The 24,799-nt window shown below is 53.7% G+C and overlaps 2 protein-coding genes across 4 annotated transcripts; one reads left to right on the forward strand and one right to left on the reverse strand.

The window, feature by feature from the left end:
* The first annotated feature begins 9,624 nt into the window (after positions 1–9,624).
* CNN1 (calponin 1) lies at positions 9,625–16,173 on the forward strand. Its single transcript, XM_041763511.1, has 7 exons — positions 9,625–9,782; positions 11,867–11,988; positions 14,094–14,160; positions 14,253–14,390; positions 14,574–14,684; positions 15,176–15,322; positions 15,406–16,173. The coding sequence occupies exons 1-7, from the start codon at positions 9,720–9,722 to the stop codon at positions 15,649–15,651; spliced, it is 894 nt and encodes a 297-aa protein (XP_041619445.1). The 5' UTR covers positions 9,625–9,719; the 3' UTR covers positions 15,652–16,173.
* A 3,288-nt stretch (positions 16,174–19,461) lies between these two features.
* On the reverse strand, positions 19,462–24,790 carry ELOF1 (elongation factor 1 homolog). Of its 3 annotated transcripts, none has more exons than XM_041763514.1 (4): positions 24,688–24,790; positions 20,608–20,741; positions 20,378–20,448; positions 19,462–20,090 (listed from the first exon to the last, which is right to left on the reverse strand). In XM_041763514.1, the coding sequence occupies exons 2-4, from the start codon at positions 20,721–20,723 to the stop codon at positions 20,026–20,028; spliced, it is 252 nt and encodes an 83-aa protein (XP_041619448.1). In that variant the 5' UTR covers positions 20,724–20,741; positions 24,688–24,790; the 3' UTR covers positions 19,462–20,025. The 3 variants fall into 3 exon arrangements, with proteins under 3 accessions (XP_041619448.1, XP_041619446.1, XP_041619449.1); XM_041763512.1 differs by lacking the exon at positions 24,688–24,790 and adding an exon at positions 24,468–24,677; XM_041763515.1 differs by lacking the exon at positions 24,688–24,790 and adding an exon at positions 24,435–24,677.
* Positions 24,791–24,799: the final 9 nt, after the last annotated feature.

The following is a 24,799-nucleotide window of genomic DNA, read 5'->3' on the forward strand; positions in this document are numbered from 1 at the left end:
CCCCATGGTTCAGCCTTCTGACTTCATCTTGCACCGAATGAGCCCCTGGGCACTCAGCCAGCGTGTATTCAGCAACCTCTGGCTGGCCTAGGAGTGCTTTGGACTCAAGCAAATGCCTCCAGTGGGACCTCAGGTAGTCCAGGGGCAGGGCCGAAAGGGCCACCGGCAAGAGAGGGGCGGGGCCTAACTTGCCCTTGCTGGTGTGTATTCATCCTCCTCTCCCTGGGCATCAGCACTCTCAGCAGGTACAACCCGCTTTCCTCGGAGACAATCAGCATTTACATCAGCCTTGCTCTGTAAGAGTCAATGGGGCCTGGGTTGGGGAGGGGGACATTCTCCACTCCTGCCCCTGCTCTGCACCCCTGGGGGTGTGGGGAGCTGGCAGCATGGGGAAGTGGGATGGACACTGCTGAGGATAGCCAGGTTATGAAGGGACCTCTTCAGGAAGGTTCTCAGATTGAAGCTGGCCCAGCTAAGGAGACTCATTGGCCAGCCTGTTGTCTCTCTCTACCCAGCCAAGGCAGAGGTTGGCCCAGGGCCTTGACCCCTCCATGCCAGACCGCAGCTGCCCTGTCCAGAGCTCCCACTGTGTCTCCCATTAATAAATAAAATATTTTTAAAAATAAATATAAAGAATAAATAATAAATAAAATAAAAATATTTTATGGCTTGAGCTATGTGATGATTACACAGGTTTATATGTATGTAAAATTTCATCGAGCTCTCCATGAAGATTTGTACATTTTATTTTATGTAATGCCTCAATTTAAAAGTTTTAAAACATGATCATTGATTCATTGAGTTATAATTTATACATCTTTCTGTATGTATAATGTATTTTAAAAGTCTAAACAAACATCAGTGAGGATTTGAACAAAGTGGAATTCTTGTACACGGCTGGTAGGAATATAAACTGGTTCAGCCACTAAGAAAAATAGTATTGCGTTTCCTCAAAAATTAAAAATAGAGTTACCATATGATTCAGGGATTCTATTTCTGGGTATATACCCAAAAGAATTGAGAGCAGGGACTTGAACAGATAGTTGTACATACTCCCATATTCATAGCATAATTCACAATAGCCAAGGCAACTCAAGTGTCCATGGATGGATGAGTGGATAAACAAAATATATATACATACAATGGAATATTATTCAGCCTTAAAGATTAAGGAAATTCTTTTTTTTTTTTTTGAAAAATCTTTTTTTTTTTAATTTTTAATTTTTTATGATAGTCACACAGAGAGAGAGAAAGAGGCAGAGACATAGGCAGAGGGAGAAGCAGGCTCCATGCACTGGGAGCCCGACGTGGGATTCGATCCTGGGTCTCCAGGATCACACCCTGGGCCAAAGGCAGGCGCCAAACCGCTGCGCCACCCAGGGATCCCCAGATTAAGGAAATTCTGACCCATGGTACAACATGGATGAACCTTGGGGACATGGTGCTAAGTGAAGTAAACCAGCCACAAAAAGACAAATGCTATATTATTCCATTTATATGGGGTCCCTAGAAAAGGCGAATTACAGAGACAGAAAGTAGAATGGTGGTTGCCAGGAGCTGGAGGAAGTTGAGCACCGGGAGTTAGCATGTAATGGCAACCGTTTCAGTTTTGGAAGATTGAAAAAAGTTCTGGTGATGGATGGTGGTGATGGTTGCACAATGTGAATGTACTTAACACAGAAATGTACACTTAAATGGTAAATTTTGTGTTATGTTCATTTTACCGTAATTTTTAAAAATTAAAGACAAAGGATAGGATGAAATCAGATTGAAGTACTAGAGGCTCCTGGTCTTGGGCGGGGTAGGGAGTCCCAGTTGAAGACTATTAACCTAAAAAAAAAAAAAAAAAAACTATTAACCTAAGTGGATTAGCTCATAAAACGGAGGCTTGGCCGTTAACAGAGGCTCCAGGCGAGGACAGCTGTCCACCCCCGAGAAGCCATATCTGCAGTCCCTCGGCCTCCGTGAGGCCGGGCACTTCCCTGGGGACAGGAGGCTCCTTTCCGCCACCGGCCGGATGCCTCAAAGACTCTGCGCAGCCGCAGCACTTCCGCCTCATCCAGATTCCTGTGATTGGCCAGGCTGCGAAGAGCTGCAGCCAATCAGCCGCCGGTCCAGGGGCTCGTGCATCCCACCCCAGCACGTTGAAAGCCACGTGGGAAGCTGCTGGGAGGGCTCAGGCCCTCAGCGCGGCAGCCCAGCTCTGCGCAGACGCACTTCGCTCTGCTCGGCTGGGACCTGGGCGAGGGCGCGCGTGCGTGGTGGCGGCGCTGTCACGGACCTGGCCACCACCTTCAGAGCTCCCAGTGCCCCTTCTCCTCTTGAGGCAGTTATGGCTCTCATTTTCTTTTTTATCCTTGCAGAAGTAGTGGATTCAAACACAGGCGCTTACGTTTTTTGTTTTTGGTTTTGTTTTTGGTTTTTTATTAATACAGAGCACCACAGTATGTGTGGGGTCCGATGTAGACCCTTTAACGCAGAGTCCTCAAAACAACCCGAGGAAAAATAGCAGCTTCACAGTGCTGGATCCTGGCAGACAGCTCCTCAACCAACGGACGGAGTTTAAAGTCACCATGAGTCACCGTGACATCATAAGCTCCTGGTATGAAAAGGGAACATCACCTCTCTGGTATCCTTCCCAGTAATGTGAAAACCTCAATCTGATCAACATAAATCAAACTGAGAGGTAGTCTACACAGTTACTGACCAGCTCTTTTCAAGAATGTCAGGTCATGAACGACCAAGGGGACTGTCACTTGACTGAAAGAGTCTAGGGAGACATGACAACTAAATGCAATGAGAGATCTTAGATTGGGTCCTGGAATAGAAAAAGGACAAGTAGAAAACCTGGAGAAACCCAAATCAAGTCTGTAGTTTATTAACAGTATTGTACCAAGGTTAATTTCTTAGTTTTAACAAATGTACTATGCTTATGTAAGTTGTTAACAGTAGGGGCAGCAAGGTGTAGGCTGTATGGGGAACTCTCTGTGCTATTTTTGCAACTTTTCTGTAAGTCTAAAATTAGCTCAAAATAAAAAGTTAAAAAATAAACCGAGGAAGCAGGCACTATCAATATGCCCATTTTCCAGAGAAGGAAACTGAATCACAGAGAGGTTAAGATACCTGTCCAAGGTCACACAGCCAGAAAGCACCAAAGGATGCCCCAAACCCATGGAATATGGATCCAGAGCCCCCCTTCCCCTACTCTTAACTGTAGCACCACAGTGGTTTTTTGTCATTGAGACAAAATGCTGCTCACCTGCCTGCATCTGTGTCTGTCTCACTCTGTTGATGGATCTACAGGGTACCTTGTTATTAAAAGGCCACGGCAATAAATGTTCTTTTCACACCTACTTGTACTTATTAGGTATATCCTAAAAAAGAGGTTTCTCTGGATCAGAATGTGTATTAGATAGCAGGGTTCTCCAGAGAAACGGAACCAACAGAATAGAGAGAAACAAAGACAGTATGTGTGTGTGTGTGTGTGTGTGTAATTATAAAGAAATGACTCACATGACTGTGGAGGCTGAGAACTCCAATATGTGCAGTTGGCAAGCTAGAGACTCAGGAGAGCAGACGATGTAGTTCTAGTCTGAGTCTGAAGCCTTGAGAACCCAGAGAGCCAATGGGTCAAAATTCCAGTTTGAGTGCTGGCAGGCTTGAGACCTAAGAAGAGCTGATGTTTCAATTCCAGGCTTAAGGCAGGAAAAGACCAATGTTCCAGCTCAAAGCAATCACATATGAGGAATTTCTACTTCTCTCTCTCTCTTTAAAAGATTTTATTTTTAAGTCAGCCCTACACCCATCATAGGACTCAAACTCACAACCCCAAGATCAAGAGTCACATGCTCTACCAACTGAGCCAGCCAGGCACCCTATGAGGAGTTTCTTCTTAGGATGGAAAGGGTCACCTTTTTGTTCTCTTCAGAATTCCAACTGATTGAGTGAGGCCCATCCATACTGGAAAGGGCAATCTGTTTTACTTTTTATAAATGCAGCTATTAATCTCATCCCAAAATAGCCTCACAGACACACCCAGAATAATGTTTGATTATCTGGGTATCCTATGGCCCAATCAATTTGATATATAAAATTAACCATCAGAAAAGGTAAAAACTACTTGTCATTTTGAAAGCTACAAACGGAGGTGCCTGGGTGGCTCAGTTAAGCATCTCTGTTTGGCTCAGGTTATGGTCCTGGGGGTCCTGGGATCGAGCCCCACATCAAGCTCCCTGCTCAGTGGGAAGCCTGCTTCTCCCTCTCTCTCTGCCCCCCTCTTCCTGCTTGTGCTCTCTTTCTTGCTCTATCTCAAATACATACAACTTAAAAAAAAGAGGAACCCTGCGTGGCTTAGCGATTGAGCGTCTGCCTTCGGCTCAGGGCATGATCCCGGCCCGGGATGAATCCCACATTGGGCTCCCTGCGAGGAGCCTGCTACTCCCTCTGCCTGTGTCTCTGCCTCTCTCTCTCTGTGTCTCATGAATGAATGAATGAATGAATGAATGAATGAATGAATGAATGAATAAATATCTTTTAAAAAAGGCTATCAACAAATTGCCCATACCCATCAACAATTCTCTCGAGCTTCCCCAGCACCACATGTTGTCAGGTGTTCTGAATGTTGCCAATCTGATAGTCACCAGTCTACTTTTTTTTTTTTAAAGGCTCCCTTGTTCAACCAGATTTTTTTCCCTCAAGATATTTTGCAAAGCTCCTGGCTGGACAAGGGAGTGGGCAGGTTTAGAATGACCTACATGTCCCCAGCTGCAGCCTGTGGCTCAACCCCCTATCCACCCTCCAACTGTCTTCTGGGGAAGGTTGGAATGAAAACCCAAAGAAGACACTCAGTTCAACTGTCCTTAGTCCAGGAAGTGCCTGGAAATTATGCCCTTCCTTTGTGTGTGCTTAAACACCAACATTTCAAACAAATGCAGTTTGGGTCCTGGCTCACCAACTTTAATTCCATTTATCCAGTGAGCCTTTTTTGAGCACCTGTTGTGTGCAGGTGGTATACTGGAAACTGGCGACAGAGCAGTGAACAAAACAAGCAGATATGCCTCTGTGGAGCTTTTATTCTCCGAGGATGAGATAGATTTAAGCAAATAGGAGATGATAAGAGAAAGAAAGCAGGGGAAGGAGATAGTGGAGGGGGCTTTTTATTGATTTAATTTTTTTTGTTAAAGTACACTTAATATACCATGTTTTACTAGTTTCAGCTGTAAATTTTTTTTTTAGATTTTATTTATTTATTCATGAGAGACACAGGGAGAGAGAGAGAAAGAGGCAGAGACACAGGCAGAGGGAGAAGCACGCTCCACGCAGGGAGCCTGACGTGGGACTCGATTCCCCGTCCCCCGGATTATGCCCTGGGCTGAAGGCGGCGCTAAACCACTGAGCCACCCGGGCTGCCTGTAAATGTTTGTTTGTTTGTTTGTTTGTTTGTTTATTTATTTATTTATTTTAATGACTTAAAAAATATTTTATTTTATTTTTTTAAAAAGGATTTTATGGGATCCCTGGGTGGCGCAGCGGTTTGGCGCCTGCCTTTGGCCCAGGGCGGGATCCTGGAGACCCGGGATCGAATCCCACGTCGGGCTCCCGGTGCATGGAGCCTGCTTCTCCCTCTGCCTATGTCTCTGCCTCTCTCTCTCTCACTGTGTTCCTATCATAAATAAAAAAATAAAAAGGATTTTATGTATTTGAGAGAGAGAGAGAGAGAGAGAGAGAGCACGGGGGGGGGGCGGCAGAAGGAGAGAGAGAAACAAGGATTTCTAGAACCCTGGAATTATGCCCTGAGGTGAAGGCAGATGCTTAACTGAGCCACTCAGGCGCATCCCCTCTAAAAATTGACTTTTTAAAAGATTTTATTTATTTATTTGAGAGAGAGAGGGCAGCCTGGGTGGTTCAGCGGTTTAGCACTGCCTTCAGCCCAGGGCTTGATCCTGGAGACTCGGGATGGAGTCCCACATCAGGCCTCCTGCAGGGAGCCTGCTTCTCCCTCTGCCTGTGTCTCTCGTGAACAAATAAATAAAAAAAATATTTTTAAAAAGAGAGAGTCTGAGAGGAGGTAGAGGGGAACAGACTCCCCTCTGAGCAGGGAGACTGACTCCTGCTCAATCCCAAGACCCTGGGACCATGACCTGAGCCAAAGGCAGATACTTAATTGACTGAGCCACCCAGATGCACCCCGTGCCCCACAGAAAATGACTTTTTAAAGTGAAATTATTTTTAAGATTTTATTTATTTATTCATGAGAGACACACAGAGAGAGGCAGAGGGAGAAGCATGCTCCATGCTGGGAGCCTGACACGGGACTCGATCCAGGGTCTCCAGGATCAGACCCTGGGCTGAAGGCGGTGCTAAACCGCTGAGCCACCTGGGCTGCCCTGAAGTGAAGGTTTTTATGGAGGCAGACATGGTTACTAACAGGTGCAAATACTTAAATGAACAATTCCTTCATGCCTATCCTCTCCCAATCAGTCTAGGGGTGGGAGATGCTATTATTTTAGAGCAGGAGGTCAGGGAGGGCCTCTCCAAAGCAGTGACATTTGAGCAGAGGAAGTGAGGGAGAGGCCATGGAGGCATTCTTTGGAAATGTATCCACTGGAGGGGACTGCTAGTACAAAGGTCCTGAGGTGGGAGTGTGTTTGGGTGCTCAAGAAATACATGTCGAAGGATCTGGGAGCAGCAGGAGTGGTGTTGAGTGGTTTGGTCTCTCTGAACTTTGAGTTTCCTTGTCTGTTAAATGGGCCTGCAAGTTTCCACCCCAAGAGGGTGGCAGTGAGGATTAAATGGTTGTGCTTGGCACAGTGCCTGGCATGGAGTGAGCCCTCCAGAAACAGAAGCCATTATGAACAACAGCTTCTGTCTGTTTTCAGGAGAGGAAAGCTGGGTGAGAGGGGGCTGGCCAAGTGGCACTGCCCAGACAGGCAGGGGGAAGGGGGCTGCCACTGTCTCCTGGAGACACCAAATACAGAGGTGTATGTGTGTGTGTTAGATGGCTCTGAAAGGCACTAAGGTTTTAGGGGGTCTCCAAATACTAAGGTGAGGCAGAGGTTTTCTTTCACGACCATCCCGGACCATTCGGGGCAACTCCATTTCTTACAAGATCCCACCTTTCATATATTTATTTAAAGATTTTATTTATTCATCTGAGACAGAGATACAGAGAGAGAAAGAGCATGAGCAGGGGGAGAGGCAGAGGGAGAAGCAGACTCCCTGCTGAGCTGGGAGCCCACTACTGAGCTCAATTCCAGGACCCCTGAGATCATGACCTGAACTGAAGGCAGATGCTTAACTACCTGGGTCCTCCAAGAGCCCCCCACTTTTCATTTAGATGGGAAAGGGAGGCACAGAAGGGCTGGGGCGAGGAAATACTAGACAGGAGCTAAGTAGGGGACTGCGCAGGGGGCAGCCAGTAATGGGGAAGTCCCCAGGGGCCGGGCCTGCGGATGGGATCAGCCCCGACTCTCTGCTTCTACCCCTATTAACCGACAAAGACAGAAACGATAGACAGACATCGAGTGAGAAAAGCAGTGACTTAAGAGGTGAAATAGAGACCCACAGATGGAGAGATCATGGAAAGAGACAGGGGACAGAGAGAGAGAGAGAGAAAGAGAGAGAGAGGCAGATTCATAGACAAAGACAGAAAAAGAGTAGGCAAGGTTGAGACCGGCATATGGCAACTTAGGGACAGAGCAAGAGACAGAGACACAGACCTAGAACGGGAGGGACAGGACAGACCCAGAAAGGGCCACCCCCTAGGGAGACCCCGGGCTGCCCCGTCGGGGGACGCGCCAAGAGCTCCCCCACCCCGCCCCCGTCGTGCCTGGGCCGTGACTTCAGAGTCCGCGCGGATTCTATAAATGGCCAAGCGGCCGCGGGCCGGGGGCGGAGCCGAGTGAGTCAGGGCCTCGCGTCACCGCCGGCCGCCCCGGCCAGGCCCCGCCGCCGGCCCCGCCCCTCCTCGGCCGCCAGGGGGCGCCAGCCACCTGCTCCGCCGAGGCGCGGGTTCTCACTCGCGCAGTAGCGGCTTGTGGCCCCGCGGGGGGCCGCTCAGCGTGGACGGGATCCCGGAATCTGCGCGTTCGAGTCCTGGCTGCGTCACTGTCGTGCTGTGTAACGCCAGGCGGTGGGCTTCACCTCTCTGTGCCTCATATAGACCCCAACCCAGAAGGCTGTTGGGAGGAATGAGTTGACGACCCGATGCACTTAGAATATAGCAGGAGCTAACTGTTAGCTCATTCGATCTATTTTAGTCACCTTGTCCTTAGCATATTGGTTTAGCCCAGTGGTTCTCGAACAGGATAGATCTGCTTCACACACACCCCGGAGGGGCATTCGGCAATGTCTGGAGACATTTCTGCTTGGCAAGACTAAGGGGGTGTTCTAGGCATCTAATAGGTAGAGGCTGGAGATGCTGCTTAAAGTCCTAGGAGGGCCAGGAGAGACTCCTCCACCCAGGAAGAATGATCCAGCCTTGACGTGGACAGCGCTGAGGGTGCGGAACCCTGACAGACTGGTAGCATTAGGGACAGGGGTCTGGCTTCAAATTTTCTGTCACTGACTCTGTGTGACACTCAGAAAGGGATTCCACACCCCGTGCCTCAGTTTCCCCATCTGTAAAGTGCACATGATAACAGCATCCATTTCTGAGGGTGTTGTGAAGCATGAGTTGTTACAGGTATAGTACTTGTAACAGGGCCTGACATAAGGGGCTGCTGTCATTAGCATATCACAGCTGCGCCCCTAGCATGTGGACACCAAATTAATTGCATGTCCTTAACGTATCCTCGGTATATGGCAGTTTGCTGACATATCATCCAAGTGTCCCTAACATCGCCTTGTCATAAGTGTTATGGTGTAGTCATGTCATCCACCTCTGTGTGGTCCAGGGGTGAGATCTGGCCAGATGGGACTGTTTGCAGGTGTCCCCTCTAAAGCTCCCCCTGGCTGGGACAAGAGAAATACAGGGGTGTCCATGGCCTGAAACCTGCTAACACAGTGACTCCATGGCAACCCCACAGGTAGTTGGAGAGGATAACATCCAGGATCTCTGTTCCCCCAGATCCTTCTGAGGGGCTGGAAAGGACAGAGGTGGGGTGTCAGATGCTCATTGGAAATACTGCTGTTATCCTGAGGCCTTCCCTGGGCCAGGCACTGCATGCTGGACATGCAGTATCCATTAGTCCATTTTACAGATGTGGCAACAGAGGCCCACTATAGACTGTTGGTGTCTGGAGTTAAACCCAGGATGGTGCTCACTAAGCTACCATGGACTGCAGAAAGAGGAAGAAAGATGACCTCAACGACGAGGAGAGATGGGCTCAGTAATGGACACAGAGGAAACCAGGAGCCCCAGCTAGAAGGCCAATGAACAGTGGAGGGTCAGGAAGGTTGGGAAAAGCTTCATCTCTTTTGACCAAGCGCCCCCCGCCCCCAATAATAACCAGGCCGCCCCCTTAGGTGGAAACAATGACACAATCAGCTCCCAATACCAAGGCCCTGACATCACGGGGGGAGGGGCGGGGGGGAGGGTGGCCGAGGTGGGGGGTGCCCCGCCCCTTGGCAGGCCACTTTGGCCAATGGGACGGCCTTGGAAGAGGCCCGGGCCGCCTCCGGAGCTTCAAAAACGTGTGAGGAGGGAAGAGGTTGCAGACGGAGCCTAGCTGCTGCCTTGTCCTCGGCACTACTGCCACCCGTGCCCACCACCAGCCAGCATGTCCTCTGCTCACTTCAACCGGGGCCCCGCCTATGGGTTGTCCGCTGAGGTCAAGAACAAGGTAAGGCTCCCATCTATGGGCTGTCAGCTGAGGTCAAGAACAATATAGGGCCTCTGCCTGGCCCACAGACCCTGGCAGGCCAGAGGCCCTGCTCTTGGGGTTCCCTGGACCCCCTCTTGCCTATCCCGTGTGACTTGGAATCAGAGAGGGAAAAAGGACAAATCTAGGGTCGGGACTGCCTTATTCCCCATCCTGAGCATCCCAGAGCCCTCAGCTACTGTTGGGGGACAGGTAAAATGGAGGGCACACAAGCAACCACGGGTAAACTGAGGTGATCTGTCCCCTGTAAAGACCCCCACTTGATCAGAGTCTCCTGTTAACCCGTCCCCTGTTCCTTTTGTGCTCCTGGGGGGCTGGGAAAGGACTCGATTTTCCTCACACACACCCCCATCTCAAAAAGAAACCGGGGGGTGCTTGAGAGTTGGGGTTCTGGGGAAGTGAGGCCCACATGGCGAAGGAGATCCTGAAGGGAGAGGGAGACAGAGAGTGAGCATTAGGGACCTGGCAGGGGTCTCCTAATTTTGAGCTGGGAAAACATCCGGGTACCGCCCTTGTGCTATGGATGGCTAAACTGAGGTTCAGAGAGGAGAGGCGAGTAGCTAGGGTTCGACATAAGGGAGTTGCAGAGCTAGGATCCTGGCATCGCCCTCTGCTGCCACTCGGCCACCAAGGCACACACATCCCGGAGTGGGGTTCAGCTTCTCGGGGGCAGTGAACTTCCAACTCATTGGAATGCTCCGTGAGCGCTGCCAGGACAGGAGTCCCAGCCCCATTTGACAGAGGGGAACATCGAGGGCCGGGGGTGGCTTTCCCCAGCGTATAGCGAGGAAGCGGGGGAGCTGGCATTGGATCCTGGGTCGGGGGATCCTCGAGGCTGGAGGAGGGGGCTGGGGGGGCGGGTGCTCGGCCCGGGCGGGATCCCGGCGCCGCCCCCCTCCCCCCGGCGCCGGCCCTAGAGCCGCGCGAAGCCGCCGCGCCATATAAGGCGGCCTCGGGGAGCCCGGCCCGCGGGGCCGCGCTATATAAGGGCCGGTTTGCTTTATAAAGCCGGGCTGGTGGGGAGGGGGGCGGCAGGGCCGGGGCCAGGTGAGGGGCCGCCCCCTCCTACCTCCTCCTCCTCCCCCAGGGGAAGGGGCAGCTCCGTCCCCCTCCACCCGTCCCCCTCCACCCGCAGTCTTGGAACCTGTCTGGGCTGGGGCGGAGGGTTCTGGAGAAAGGGAGGTGGGGGGGGGGCAGGATGGGGAGGGGGGAAGCGAGCGAGAGACGCCGAGCTTCTGGGAGCCTGAGACTTGAGAGGGACCGATGGGGAGGGTGAGCCAGGAGCCAGATAAGACCGAGACAGGGGATGGAGAGGCCGAGAGAGAGGAGACAGAGGAGCCCCGAGCCCCACCCCCCAGCCAGACACGGGGAGATGGGGACAGGAAGGCAAGGCCGAGGAAGGACAGCTGGAGCTGGGGAGACAGAGACAGAGGGTGCGGGGTTGGGGGGAGAGAGAGAAATACCACCGAGCATGCATGGGGCCAGGAGTAAGACAAAGACAAGTGTGTCCTGTCCTCTGTCCTGTCCCTTCCCCCTCCTCCCCTGAGCCTTCAGCCAGAGCCGCAGCCCAGAGGATCAGGACCTGGAGAGACACTGAGGCAGACAGACCTGCAAGACAGAACAGTCCCCTGCAAGGCAGTACTCAGAGCCACCTCCTTAGGGCTCCTCCTCCCCTGCCTGAGGCGCCCAGGCTTCCTGCAGGGGGGTGGGGGGCAGGACCAGGGGAAGCTAAGCCCCAAGTTTGGCCTGGAGGGGGAACCAAGAGGCCAGGCACCGCCCCCCCAGCTCTGAGTACCCCGCTCTCCACCCCCCTTGTCTGCATTCTCTGGTGCCAAACCTCAGAATGTCCGGAATGGCCCCCTGGGCAGGTGCCACCTCAGTCCTGGCCCATTGCCCACTCAGCCCCCCCATGGATGCTGGAGCAGAATTGCCTTAGTTGGGAAGGGATGAGAAGATCAGGCCTAGGGGACCTCAGATTGGGTCCCTGGAACCAACTCTGCTCCCCACTCCATCCTTACCACCTTCTCTGTGTCCCCCATCCCCAGCTGGCCCAGAAGTATGACCACCAGCGAGAGCAGGAGCTTCGAGAGTGGATCGAGGGGGTGACTGGGCGCCGCATTGGGAACAACTTCATGGATGGTCTCAAAGATGGCATCATTCTTTGCGAGTGAGTGGGGCAGACTTTGCCTTGGGGTGCCCCCAACCTGGGCATTCATCTTTACCCCCTCAACCCTTCAAATAACTATGAGCTCAGAGCTGGGTTAGGCACTTGATATCTGAGACCTTGAAATAGCATTGGCACAGCAACATTGTGCCCATTTAACAGGAAAGAAACCTGAGGCCCAGTTAAGTAAAACATATCGCCCAGAGGCCTATGCTGTTCTGACAGAAATGACCAGAATCTAGGCTTGATCACCATGCAGACAGGGCAGGCCCATTTATGGCCTCCAGAGTTCTGAGAAAGAGAGGTCACAGCTAAAAGGCAACAAGGCAACATTGGCTGTTCATTGCTGGCTTGGTGACACGAGAGTTATGCCACAGTAACTTAAGTAGGCCCTGGTTTTCTACTCTTCTCAGAACTTAAATCACCAGGAGGAATGAAAATCCACACAGCTCTGAGCCCTGGTTCCAGAGTCCACGGCGACACTAATACTGGATCCAGGACTCTGAGCCCAGTAGGGTCCTGTCTGCATCTCTGAGTCTGACCCAGGACAGGGTGACCGTGATGGCCAGAGAGTGCCTTTCGGGAAGCTTCCCGAAGGTGCAGCCTTACCAAGATCTAGGTGCTGGAAAGGGCAAAGTAGGGGGATCGTATTCTAGCATACCCACTGGGAATAAGGAATAGGGAGACACTGATGTTTCTAGCTCAGACAGGATTACCCACCCACTCAGTTATTCATTCGTGCACCAAGAATTTACGGAGCACCTGCTGTGTGCAGGTCTAGGCACTGGGGATAATGAACAGAACAGATTTAACTCTGAGCTCACATAGAGCTTGGGTCCTCGTGGGAGAGATTGATCAATCCATGAAATAATCCCATACTTGCCTGTGGAGGGAAGTGCCATGGGAAGAGTCAAGGGGGGAAGGATGGAGGGCTGGGGTGGGGAAAAGGTTTGCTGCTTCGTAGAGAATGGTCTAGGAGGTCTTTCAGAAGAGGTAACATTTGAGCAGAATCTTGGATGAAGTGAGTGAGGGAGCTGGGAGGGCATCTGAGGAAGGAGTGAGCCAGGCAGGGGGTAGGTAATAGGGAGAGCAGCAGTGCAAAGACCCTGAGGTGGCAGCAAGCATAGTGTGTTCAAGGAACAGCGAGGAGAGATTAGGGGAAGTGGAGGGAGTTAGCTGTGCTGGGGGCCAGATGTTGTAGGGCCCTTCAGTCATGCTAAAGGTTTTAGGATCTTTATTCTGAAGGGAAACCGGGGCACTTTTGATCTGGGGAGTAGCTGGAGTTATTTGGAAAAGGCCATTGTAGCTATGAGGGTATGCAGGGGTCGAGGCGGAACCTGGGAGCCACAGGGGGCCCCTGCAAGAGCCCAGGATTGAGGCTCAGACAACTCAGAGCAACATGGAGGTGGCAAGGAGCCAGGGGCTTCTGGATGTCCTCAGAAGGCAGAGCCAAAGAACCCGCTGTGGGGTTGGGTGTCGAAAGAATGGGAGAACCGAATAGGAGAGTCAAGAGCAAGTCTGAGGGTGAGCACCTGGAAGGATGTGTTTACTGAGCCTGGGAGGATGGAAAGAATTGAGGTGGCGAAAGTGGGTGTCAGGAGTCTGGGGTGGGGTGCCTTTGATTTGAGATGCCAGGTAGGGAGCTGGATTGGATGGAGAGTGAGGCCTGGCTGCGGGGAAATACTGGGGAGTTGTTGGCATATGGGTGGCATTTTAAAGTCAAGAGACTGGAGGAGCTTGAGGGGGTGAGTGAGGCCAGGGAGGGAAGTTGGGGCCCTGAGCTGCGGGCTCTCCACAGTGCAGTTGCCCCCAAGGGACAAGGAGACTGAGATGCAGTTGCCAGGGAGAGACTCCCGCATGGCAGAGATGAGGGGACTTTCCTCTAGAGACCGGAGCCCAGCTCCTGGGCTTACTTTCCTGTCTCAGTCTTCCCTGGGTGTGCAGGGGATCCCCACTGGGGTGGATCACTGGGGCCTTGGCTGAGCTGGAGGTGGTAGGAAATGGCAAAAACTGACCAGTCGCTGTCATCCTGACCCCTCTCCCCTGGGGTTGGGCGTGGGTGCTGAGGGGAGCTCACCTTTCCCATTGCCCTCCCCGACACCTTATAGGTTCATCAATAAGCTCCAGCCAGGCTCCGTGAAGAAGGTCAACGAGTCGACCCAAAATTGGCACCAGGTGAGCCCAGACATCCTTTTTAACTCTTCCTACCCCCCCCGCGCCCCCTCTGCTAACCCCCCCTTCCGCTGACTGCTGCTTGCCCCCTCCAGCTGGAAAACATCGGCAATTTCATCAAGGCTATCACCAAGTATGGGGTGAAGCCCCATGACATTTTTGAGGCCAACGACCTGTTTGAGAACACCAACCACACCCAGGTGCAGTCCACCCTCTTGGCCCTGGCCAGCATGGTAAGTGTGGCTTGGAGGAGGGTCTGGCGCAGGGGTGGGGGGCTGCGGACAGTCTGAGCTGCGAGTGGGGCCACTTGTGCCCCCGAGTCCGGTGGAGGTGGCAGGGGGAGAGCAGGTGCCAGGAGGGGACAGTGTGGCCTGGAGGTTCTCTAGTCGAGTCCCTGCTCCCTTCGCCCTCCCCAGGCCAAGACGAAAGGGAACAAGGTGAATGTGGGGGTGAAGTACGCAGAGAAGCAGGAACGGAAATTTGAGCCCGAGAAGCTAAGAGAAGGACGGAACATCATTGGGCTGCAGGTACTGGCCCCTTCCTCACCTGGGTCCTGCCACTGTGCTGAGCGGGGAGGTCAAGGAGGCCAGGAGGGCACCCAGGTCCCTGCAGGCTTTGGGGCACAGGATATTTGGCTTTAACGCAGATGTATGCCGGGCACCGTGCCTGCCATTTTCGGTACACTTACTCCTCCGACAGCTCTAAGGAGTGGGTGCCGTTATCGTTACACCCTTTACACCGATGAGGAAACAGGTACCCAGAGAAGCTAGGTCAGTTGCCAGGACTGTCTGGGTAATAAGTGGCGGGACTGGGGCTCGAACCCTGGAAGTCAGGCCCTGGTGCTCTGAGCCACTTACAGGTCCTGTGACATGCCTTCTCTGGGCCTCAGCTTCTGGAGCCTGAGAGGGGAAGCAGCGCCTCGCTGGAGGGCCGAGCAAGTTTCTGCTGACATGTTATGTCTCATGGCCCGTGGTGAGGCTCTGCAAGCCTTGGGATGATTCTCCTTCTGGCTTCCTAGATGGGCACCAACAAATTTGCCAGCCAGCAGGGCATGACGGCCTATGGCACCCGGCGCCACCTCTATGACCCCAAGCTGGGCACGGAGCAGCCCCTGGACCAGGCCACCATCAGCCTGCAGATGGGTACCAACAAGGGAGCCAGCCAGGTGTGTGTGGGGGCCTTGGGGGGCTGTTGGGGGTGCCCCTGCCCTCCACTGTCCCCACAGCCTGACTGATCCACCCTCTACAGGCCGGCATGACTGCACCCGGGACCAAGCGACAGATCTTCGAGCCAGGGCTGGGCATGGAGCATTGTGACACACTCAACGTCAGCCTGCAGATGGGCAGCAACAAGGGGGCCTCACAGCGGGGCATGACAGTGTATGGGCTGCCACGCCAGGTTTATGACCCCAAGTACTGCCTGACGCCTGAGTACCCAGAGCTGGGCGAGCCTGCCCACAACCACCACCCACACAACTACTATAACTCTGCCTAGGGCCCTGGGCAGCCCTCCCCCCCGCCTTCCCCCCAGGGAGGCTGGCTGCTGCTCTTGGCAGGGCCGAGCTGGCCCTGCCAACCCCCTCCCCCTGCATGGCGTCCTCCAGCCCCCTGGCACCTGCCTACAGGGTTAGCATTCGGGGGGACAGACTGGGGGGGCATGTGGGGGGGCAGGGGGCCCTCCTCCCTGGAGCGCTGCAGGATCCACCATCAAGCCGGGTGTTCCCAACAGCACCCAAAGGACGCACTGAGCAAAGCTACCCCAGCTGTCCCCCCCACTCCCTCACAGGTGGGTACCCCAGGACAAGAGGTCCCCCCCAAGCAGAACCCCCAGAGCCCAGGCTCGGCCTGCCCCCACCCCATTCCCACAGTGGGAGCAAACTGCATGCCCAGAGACCCAGCGGACACACGCGGTTTGGTTTGCAGCGACTGGCATATGTGGATGTGACAGCGGCGTTTGTTAACGCGAGCACTTTCTTTTTCTATTTCACTGGAGCACAATAAATGGCTGTAAAATCATTGTCTCAGGGCTGCTCTGTCCTGGAGCCTGGGTGGCTCTTGCACACGTGCAAACAGCCTTGCTTAGATACACTGCATCTCCCACATGCACATTGTCACAGGCACACACAAAAACTTATGAGATACACCTATGGAGCTCACAGCCACTTGGCTGGACCCAGGACAGGAACTCACAAACAAAATCTGCACTCACGCATTACTTTGTGTATATGGTGTGTGCATACTCTGCAGCCTTAGGCACACATACACACATATTCCCCCTTCAGATATACACATACAATATGCACTCCCACTCAGGACACATCAACACACACCTTTGCACACATACGCAATATTGACACACACATGCTCAGCCTTCATGTGCCTTTCTGGGAAGCCTGTGGGTTGTGAAAAAGAGCCCAAGCACTGGGACAGGCTAGATGGGATCACAGTCCTGCTTCCCACTAGCTGGGTCACCTGGGGCAACTCGCCCTCCCTAGGCCTGTTTTCCCCCTCAGGAAAATGAGGACAGAGAGCCTCCAGGGGACATGGGGAAGCTAAAAATGAAACCATGCCTCCAGACAGGATGACATTTGGCACTGATCAAGGAGAAATGGACAAGCCGAGTCCTGGAGGCCGGTGTAGGCAGGTGGAACCGTTTCACCCAGAAGTGGATTGTGGGCAGGTGGGGGGAGGGGGCACAAGGCAGTGGAGGATGAGCATATTGGGGGCCCAGAGCAATGGCCCTTTAAAGACTGGCACAGAGCAGGTGAGTAGCAGACTGCCTGGCGCGGTGGCCCTGTGTGCCCAGCTCACTCTCTGCCCTCTGCTTAGGGCTGATTCCCAAGCTTGGCCTGCCAGCCCAGGGCCCCAGGAATGTGTACAGCCCCAACTTACCCACATTTCAGAGGGGATCCTGTCCTCCCCGGGATGTGGGCCCTAGCTGTCCTGAGGACAGGATGCAGCCATGCCGGAGTAGGGGGGTGGGATAGGGTGGTGGTGGTGGTGGTGGTTACAGAACAGGGGTCCCTCTGCTTTCCTCATAACAGGGGATGAAGCTGGAACACAGGGACTTGCAGAGACAGACACCAGAAGACCCGCATGCACAGACGCACACAGCCCCTGGGGCCTCGTAAAAGGGATTCCAGGCGCTCTTGGCCTGGCTAGTGCAAGTCCTGCTCCCCCAGGGCCGGCATGGGGAAGCTATGCTGAGGAGGATCCATGCCTGGCCCAGGGCCCTGCCTCCTCGGGAAAACAGCACCATATTAGCACTTGGCTTGTGTGACTGGGGTAGGCGGGCCCTGGAAGCCGGAGGCATGAGCCCCCTTTCTGCTGGACCCCTGAGGACACCCTCCACCCAGGCTCTGCCTATGCCCGCTGGTTCCTGCCTGGGCCAGAGGACCTTAGCCAGGACTTTGGAGGCGGATGTGGGGACAGCAGGAAAGGGCATGTCAGGGCAAGGGGCACATGCCAGACCCAGGGCCTAGTGGCCAAGGCTTTCAGCCAGCTCGACATCTCCCTCGGCTGTTCACACCCCTTGCTGCCCTGAGTGGGTCTCAGTGTCACTCAAACCCAGGCACTGTGCTAGGCCCCTCTAGCCTCAGTATAGCCCCAGAAGGTTCCATTATCCTTCCTGCGATTCTAACAAGGAATGCAAAGCGCAGGTTACCTGCTGCCCTGGCTCGAGGCCAGATGCAGGTGCTGATCAGCCCGGCTGCCAGAGCATCGGGACCTCCATAACTGTAAGGCCATCTGAGGGCACCATGCAATGCACAGGTGTTCACCAACAGCCAGGTTCAAAAATGCATTTTTTTCCAAAACCATCAAGCAATTCACTCAATTCTGACACGACCTAGAGACAGCATCAGACCCCATAAGATAAAGGCTCAGGAGACTGTCCCTCCACTTTCAGGTCCATTGCTAAGTCCAGGTTGTCACCTGTGTTTCTGATTGAACAGCAAGAGATCTGGGATTCCCGTGTCCACCTCTTCAGATTTTATTAATTTACTAGAGTGGCTCACAGAACTCAAACATTGTATTTTATTAGGTTATCATTTATTAGAAAAGAATATAAATCAGGAACAGCCAGATGGAAGAGGTGCATGGGCGACAGTGTGGGGAAGGGTGTGGAGCTCCCACACCCTCTCCATGTGCCCACTCTCCCAGCAGCACCACGGCCCCCAACCCCGAGCTCATCAAATCTTGTTGGAAGATTTTGGTTTTTTTTTTTAAGATTTCAAAGAGTGAGCAAGTGCATTAGCAGGGCAGAGAGAGAGGCAGCAGCAGACTCCCTGCTGAGCTGGGAGCCAATTTGGGACTCGATGCCGGGACCCCAGGATCATTACCTGAGCCAAAGGCAGACACCTAAGTGACTGAGCCACCCAGGCACCCCTTGCTGAAGTTTTTATACAGCTTAACCTGTAGCTCCTGCTTCCCTTCCTCAGAGGTTGTGGGTGTTACAGAGGGTCCCATGCAGTGATCACTCTTTCTGGTGACCAGCATCAACTCAGGTGTGATCAAAAGGGGCACCTTTGAGTGACAAAAGACATTCCTATCATTTAGAAAGTTGCAAGGATTTGAGGAACTCTGTGCCAGGAACTAAGGACAAAGGCCAATATTTATTGTATCACACACGTGCATCTGGCCCCACCTCCAGCCTTTAGTGACCTCTCGCCACCCTTAGAGAAAAAAATCCCTTTCAGAGACCCTTACTCTTCTACCCCAAGGAGGCCATGAGCTGTTCCCTCAGCCTGGACCCTGGACTCAGAAGACAGACTCAGGGTTATGAAGCCAGGCCTCCTGGGTTCAAGGCCCAGTTCTGCAGCCTTCTGGCTGTGGGACCTTAGGCCAGTGACTTCCCATCTCGGCCTAATTCCTCACCTGTGAGCCTGGGGCATCTGCCTCACAGTGGGGTAAGGTGGGCAAGCCTGACAGCAGCTTCTGGTACAGGGTGGGCCTTGAGTGTTGCTCCTTTTGCCGCCCCTCCCCCGGCCCCAGACCCCGGAAGCCTTCTCTAATTACCCTGGCCAACCCCCCATCCCACCCCAGGCTCCGCTGGCCCCATTTTGTTGTGCCTGAAGATGTCTGCCTGGCCAGATGTCTGCTGGTTCATGGCCCATGTTCCCTGGGTCCAGCACTAGCCTGGTTTTGCCCCAAATGCCTGTTGGGTAGACAAAATGGGCAGTTTGGGCTAACCAAACCTGATTTCTGATGGCCTGCTAGGCCACCTCCGAATGCCTCAGTCTCCTCCTCTCCCTCACTGAGCCCCTGGGCCTGACCCAGAACCCAGGAAATAACAGAGAGGCAGGAGTTTGCATCCGCTGCTTTATTTAAGGGCTGGTGACTGACAGCTATCCCTGGCCCCGCCCCGTCCTCCTCTACAAAAGCAACTAAATGGGAAAGGGGCTGTTCTGCTAGGGCCCAAGGGGACTATGGGACTGTGGCTCTGAATCTCAGGCCACAGGCCTTGGAAGGCAGGGGAGGAGGGAGGGCAGTCCAGTTCAAATGGGCAAGGTGCTGGTGAGGTGGGTGAGGAGGCTGGAGAGTCCCGAGGCAGCCTCTGCTGGCCTTGGCCTTGTCCAGAATGTCAGGACACAGGCTCCGAGGAGGAGCAAGCAAGTTAAAGGCTTTCAGAGCCAAGTGAAGCACTTCAGGCCCCTGGGGGGTCCACCTCACCTCCAGTCAGTGCCCACAAGCACGCTGCCATGGCCACACTCACAGCCATACACACTCACACCCACACCCACACCATCCACACAGAGGGCCGTGAAGGCCCTAGACCCACACCCTGGACCCTGGAATGTCTCTGGACTGGTAGCCAGTGGGGCAGGTCCATGGCAGGCGGCACCACCAAGGGAGTGGGTCCTCTGCGTTGCTACTGATTGGCTGCCTCGCAGGCATCTATCCAATCACTGTACACATCCACTGGTTCTGACAGATCTGGGCCGCTGAGGTCAAGGGCAACTGGTGGCATGGACCCCTTCCCTGTATACACCTCTCACTGGTGTCAGCCAGATCCCTGCCCCGCACCCTATGGAAGTCAGCAGGTGGCACCTATTCTCTTGGGCAGTCATAGCCATGCACCAGGGCAAACAGCAGGGCCAGAGGAGCAGAGACTAGAGTCCTGGCCAGGTGCCCTAGGGCAGCCCACCGGGGAAGGGGAGCCCTGACTGCCCCCCACCCTCACCACCCCACTTTCCGGAAAAAGCCTGGTTTCCCAAGGATACATGTGATGGGCGTCTGGAATTCCTCTAGGCACACGGTACAAGAGATGACTCCGGTGTTGCGGGCACGATCCCTGGAACAGGAGGTGGAGGGACTGGTGAGTCAAGAAGCCCGTATCTATGGGTGGTGATCCCCCCAACTGGGATGGCCTGGGGCAGGAAGGAGGACAGTGGGAGCAGGGAAGCTGCCTTCTGACTTTGGGAGGAGAGAGGAGGCCCTGTCCCCCACTCACATCTTTACGTCACAAGACTTCTCGTGGTTGCAGAAGGGGCAGGTGAACTGGGTCTCTAAGGTGCCGGTCATCTTCTTTTTTGGGGGTGGCTTCCGTTTGGACTTTCTGCGCCCCATGTCTGTAGGAGGACAAACCTGTGGGACAGGGGCAAAAGTCAGCAACTAGGGGGGCCCCCCCAGATTGAGGTTCTAGGAGGCAGGCTGGGAAGAAGGCCTGGCTGGTCCCTCAGGCTCTGCCTCTGCGGGATGAAGCCCCAGTCCCCACTGCAGGTGGGCGGGCAATCAGGTGCACTCTGGGCAGGGGGGATGGGAGTAGGCTCTGGCATCAGGTGGCCTGAGTTCTAATCACGGCCCGCTACTTACTAGGTGACCCCACATTGGTGACTTAAACTCCCTGGGCCTCAGTTTCCTGTCAGTAAAATAGAGCTGAAGTATTTCAGAGGGGTCTTGTGGGGCTGCTGCGACAAATGGTAAGTCAAGGGCTGAGCACAGGACCTGGCCCATTTATCATTGGCATCCACACAGGATGCCGCTGCTCCTGGTGAGGATGACATAAGAGACTCTGACAGACCAGCTACACAGGGCTGGGCAGGGCCTAAGTGCTCAGAAGCTGGTGATTTTAGGAGCAGCTGCTCCTCCTGTCAAAGGGACATGCCAGTGGCACCTAGGAGGAATGACACTCAAGGCATCCGGCAGATCCTCCAGAAGAACTCCTGAGCTGCCTCTCCATGGATAAGGAGCTGTTGGGCAGAGAAGAGGGGACAGGCAACTTGAAGGAGAGGAACGCCACATAGCAAGACTGAGCACACATATCTGAGAGCGCCAGCCAGGATTTGGGGACCACACAGGCAGGGGTGAGGGGCAGGCTAAGGAGAGAGCAGGGATAGGTGGGAGGGATTCAGATGGATCCTGGGGGCAGCGAAAGAAAGGATGGAATCACTGCCTTTTGAAGGCATCGAGGAGAACAGGTCAGAGATCTGGATGCAGATGAGGTCAGAACTAGGACAGGGCTGTTGAAGGAGTAGGTGAGACTGAGACACATCAGCGGAGCGAGTGTGGTGAGAGGAGGAGGGGTCCAGGATGACTCCTAAGGTGGTGGGGGATGGAGAGGGTGGGTGGGGGAGAAGGTGGCACCATTCTCTGATGTCTAATGTACAGGAAGAACGAGATGTTGGGGGGGAAATGATGGGGTCAAGTGCCAGAGAGACATCGAGGGACAGATATCTTGGAAGCAGGGGCTAACACCGAGCACATATCCCACACCAGGCACTGTGCTCAGGGTTCTACGAGCACCAGACCTGGGAGTGTCTTCCCAAGGTGATTTCCCCTCTTGCCACCCCCCCTCCACCCCCTACCTGGGTGGCTTTAGCTTCATCCCACTCTGACATGGGAGGCTGGCAGCCTACCAGAAAAATACCACCAGACTTTCACTCAGATTTAGCAATTGCTCTCTATGTCCCGCCCTCATTCTTAACTTGGAGCGTTCCCAATTCTTTGAGTAAACAGAAGTAGTCAGTGGAGAACATCCACAAGCCCCCAGGACCCCTCCTTCTTTTGCTATGGAAGAATGTCCATGCTCTTCTGGATCCCAACATCACATTTTCTCTTTCAATTAGATCATTAACAGACACAGCTATTAAACACATCATTAAAAATAATCAGCTCTTGGGGCGCCTGGATGATGACTCTTGATTTCAGCTCAGGTTATGATCTCAGGACCCAGAGATGGAGCCCCATGTAGGACTTTGCACTCAGTGCAGAGTCTGCTTGGGATTCTGTGTCTCCTTGTGCCCCTCCAACCACTCCCGCACTCTCTCTAAAAATAGAAAAAACAAAAAAAACACAACCATCTCTTCATTATCTATCTAGTAGATAGATAATGGGGGCTTATCTAGTAGAGCTGTCTGTACTGTGTTCATTTGTTTCCTCCTGTTCTCCCTCTACCTCCCCACCATTCTGCTCACCCCAAGGGGCAGGCCCCCTGACCCTCAGGGCACTGGACACACTGGTCCCTCGTCCTAACCTTTCCATGTGGTTCTCAGGATTCTGCACTCTGCTCAAGCCTCAATGGGGGCTCCTTTCAGTTTCTGCTGTTGCTGTTCCCCCCGCCCTCCAGCCCCAACTTCTCTAATGGTACATGAGCCCGTAAGCTCAAGCTTTGGGGTCCACTTCATTTGCACTCACCTGCATGGAGATCTCACCCAGCCTCAGGGCTTCAAATGCCCCTGCTATACTGATGCCCCCCAATTTACCATCCTCAGTGTCTCCTCTCAACTGTAGACTGGCTCATTTAACTGCCTCAGCTACACCTTCACCTGATGCTAACACACGTTCATATATAACCCATTCAAAACCAAGCTGCTGACACCTCAACGCTCTTTCAGTCTTCCCCATGCCAACAGATAGCAAATCCCTCTATCTAAAAACCTTCGACTCACTCTCAATTCCTTTCTCTCCTTTTTACACCCCTTATCTGATCCTGATCCTGCTGCTCTACCTCTATAAGACATCCAGAGTCTGCCCACTTCTCACCAAGACTATAGTCGGAGTCCTAGTCATGCTCACACAGCCTCCCTGTTGGTCTCCCTGCATCTCCTACCCCACTCACCTCCCTCCAAATGTAAATTCTATGGTAGCAGGGATTTCTGTCTTTCCTTTGTATCAACAGAGCCAAGAACTGCTTGGTGGCCCAGAGCTGGCACTCAACAAACCTTAAATGGATGAATGAAGGAACCAATGCCAGGCCCTCCGCTCATGACAGCAACGCTGCAATCAAGGCAGGCAAAGTGTCTACTACTGTGGAACCTCTATTCTAGTAGAGGAAGAAAGACCCTTAACTTAATAAGTGAAATAGTTTCGATTATCAGTAAGTGCTATAAGATTAATCAATCAGCACTAAGCGAATACTTCTGGAACCTGGCGATTTCATATAAGAGTGGGGTGCGAGGGCAGCCCCGGTGGATCAGTGGTTTAGCCCCCACCTTTGCTCCAGGGCCTGATTCTGGGGACCCAGGATCGAGTCCCATGTCGGGCTCCCTGCATGGAGACTGCTTCTCCCTCTGCCTGTGTCTCTGCCTCTCTCTCTCATGAATAAATAAATAAAATTAAAAAAAAAGAAAAAGAGTGGGGTGCGAAGGACCCTTGGGGTAAACGTCGTTTAAGCTGAAGGCCGAATGATGAGAGAAAGCAACCACGCAAAATAGTCCAAGCTGACAGAACAGCAACTGCAAAGGCTCTGGGGCAGAGGCAGCTTTTTTTCCACCATAAAGAGAAAGATTGGTACAGCTGGAGCTCAGTGAGCCATGGGGAGAAAAGGGTACGAAATAGGACAGCAGAGGAAATGGGACCCCAAAGGTGTGGCCAGTTCTACAGCCCACGCTCTCACCTGCTCCCAGCGGTGTTTTGTTTTCCCAAAGGCTGGGAAAGGTACCACCTGTAACAGAATCATCTGCGGGGGGATGAGGTGGGGGTGGGGATTGCTCAAAAAAATGCAAATTCTGAACCTCATCTCAGATCTGCCCCGAGGGGAACGGGCTGGGACGCACTATTTGCCTTCTGCTGAATCCCCAGCGTGGGTAGTGCCTGGTATGCATTAAGCGCTCAATAACTACTTGTTGAATGAATAAGTAAGTCTCCTGAATCAGAAGGTATGGACGGGTCCCGGAATCTCCTCTTACCCGGCGGCTGCAGTACCCCCGACCCCACACCAGAATGGGGTCTGGCCGTACACAAAGCTCCAGGACCTTAGCCTGCCCCGTGGCGACGTAGGTCCGAGAGCGCCTAAGTCGCCTGGAAAAGGGATCAGTCCCCAGCCCTGCCGTGACTCACGAGACGGCGGGGGAGCGGTCCCTCCAAGCTCACCGAGGCTTCCGCGACGCCTCCCGCCGGGCGCCGGTGGGAGCCAGGCCACCCAGCAGCGGCGCTTGGCGGGCTGGGGTCCGGGGGAGTCAAGCTCCCCGGCAGTCCACCCCCCAAACCCGGGGTCCTCGACGCCTCCTCTTGGGCCCCGGCTGCGCCCCCGAGTAGACGAGCTCCCCGTCACGCCAGGCCCCAACGCCCACCGGCGGGAACCGTCACCTACACTCCTCTCCCCTCGTTGCGACGGCCTCGTTCACCCGGGAGACAGCGGCTTCCGCCTCCCGCCGGAAGCGGAAACCCCTCACCTCTTCTCACCCGCGGCCAGGACCGCCCAC

The sequence above is a fragment of the Vulpes lagopus genome, chromosome 7 (assembly GCF_018345385.1).
Source record: "Vulpes lagopus strain Blue_001 chromosome 7, ASM1834538v1, whole genome shotgun sequence".
NCBI lineage: Eukaryota > Metazoa > Chordata > Mammalia > Carnivora > Canidae > Vulpes > Vulpes lagopus.

What these genes read in the sequence shown, in the direction of transcription:
- CNN1 (XM_041763511.1), top strand. Translation starts at nt 9,720, where the DNA reads ATGTCCTCTGCTCACTTCAACCGGGGCCCCGCCTATGGGTTGTCCGCT. An exon ending in GATGGCATCATTCTTTGCGA is followed by an intron (nt 11,989 to 14,093) that starts GTGAGTGGGGCA and finishes GACACCTTATAG; the next exon opens with GTTCATCAATAAGCTCCAGC. An exon ending in CCAACAAGGGAGCCAGCCAG is followed by an intron (nt 15,323 to 15,405) that starts GTGTGTGTGGGG and finishes CACCCTCTACAG; the next exon opens with GCCGGCATGACTGCACCCGG.
- ELOF1 (XM_041763514.1), bottom strand. Translation starts at nt 20,723, where the DNA reads ATGGGGCGCAGAAAGTCCAAACGGAAGCCACCCCCAAAAAAGAAGATG. An exon ending in AAGTCTTGTGACGTAAAGAT is followed by an intron (nt 20,449 to 20,607) that starts GTGAGTGGGGGA and finishes CTCCTGTTCCAG; the next exon opens with GGATCGTGCCCGCAACACCG. An exon ending in ATTCCAGACGCCCATCACAT is followed by an intron (nt 20,091 to 20,377) that starts GTATCCTTGGGA and finishes TCAGCGGCCCAG; the next exon opens with ATCTGTCAGAACCAGTGGAT.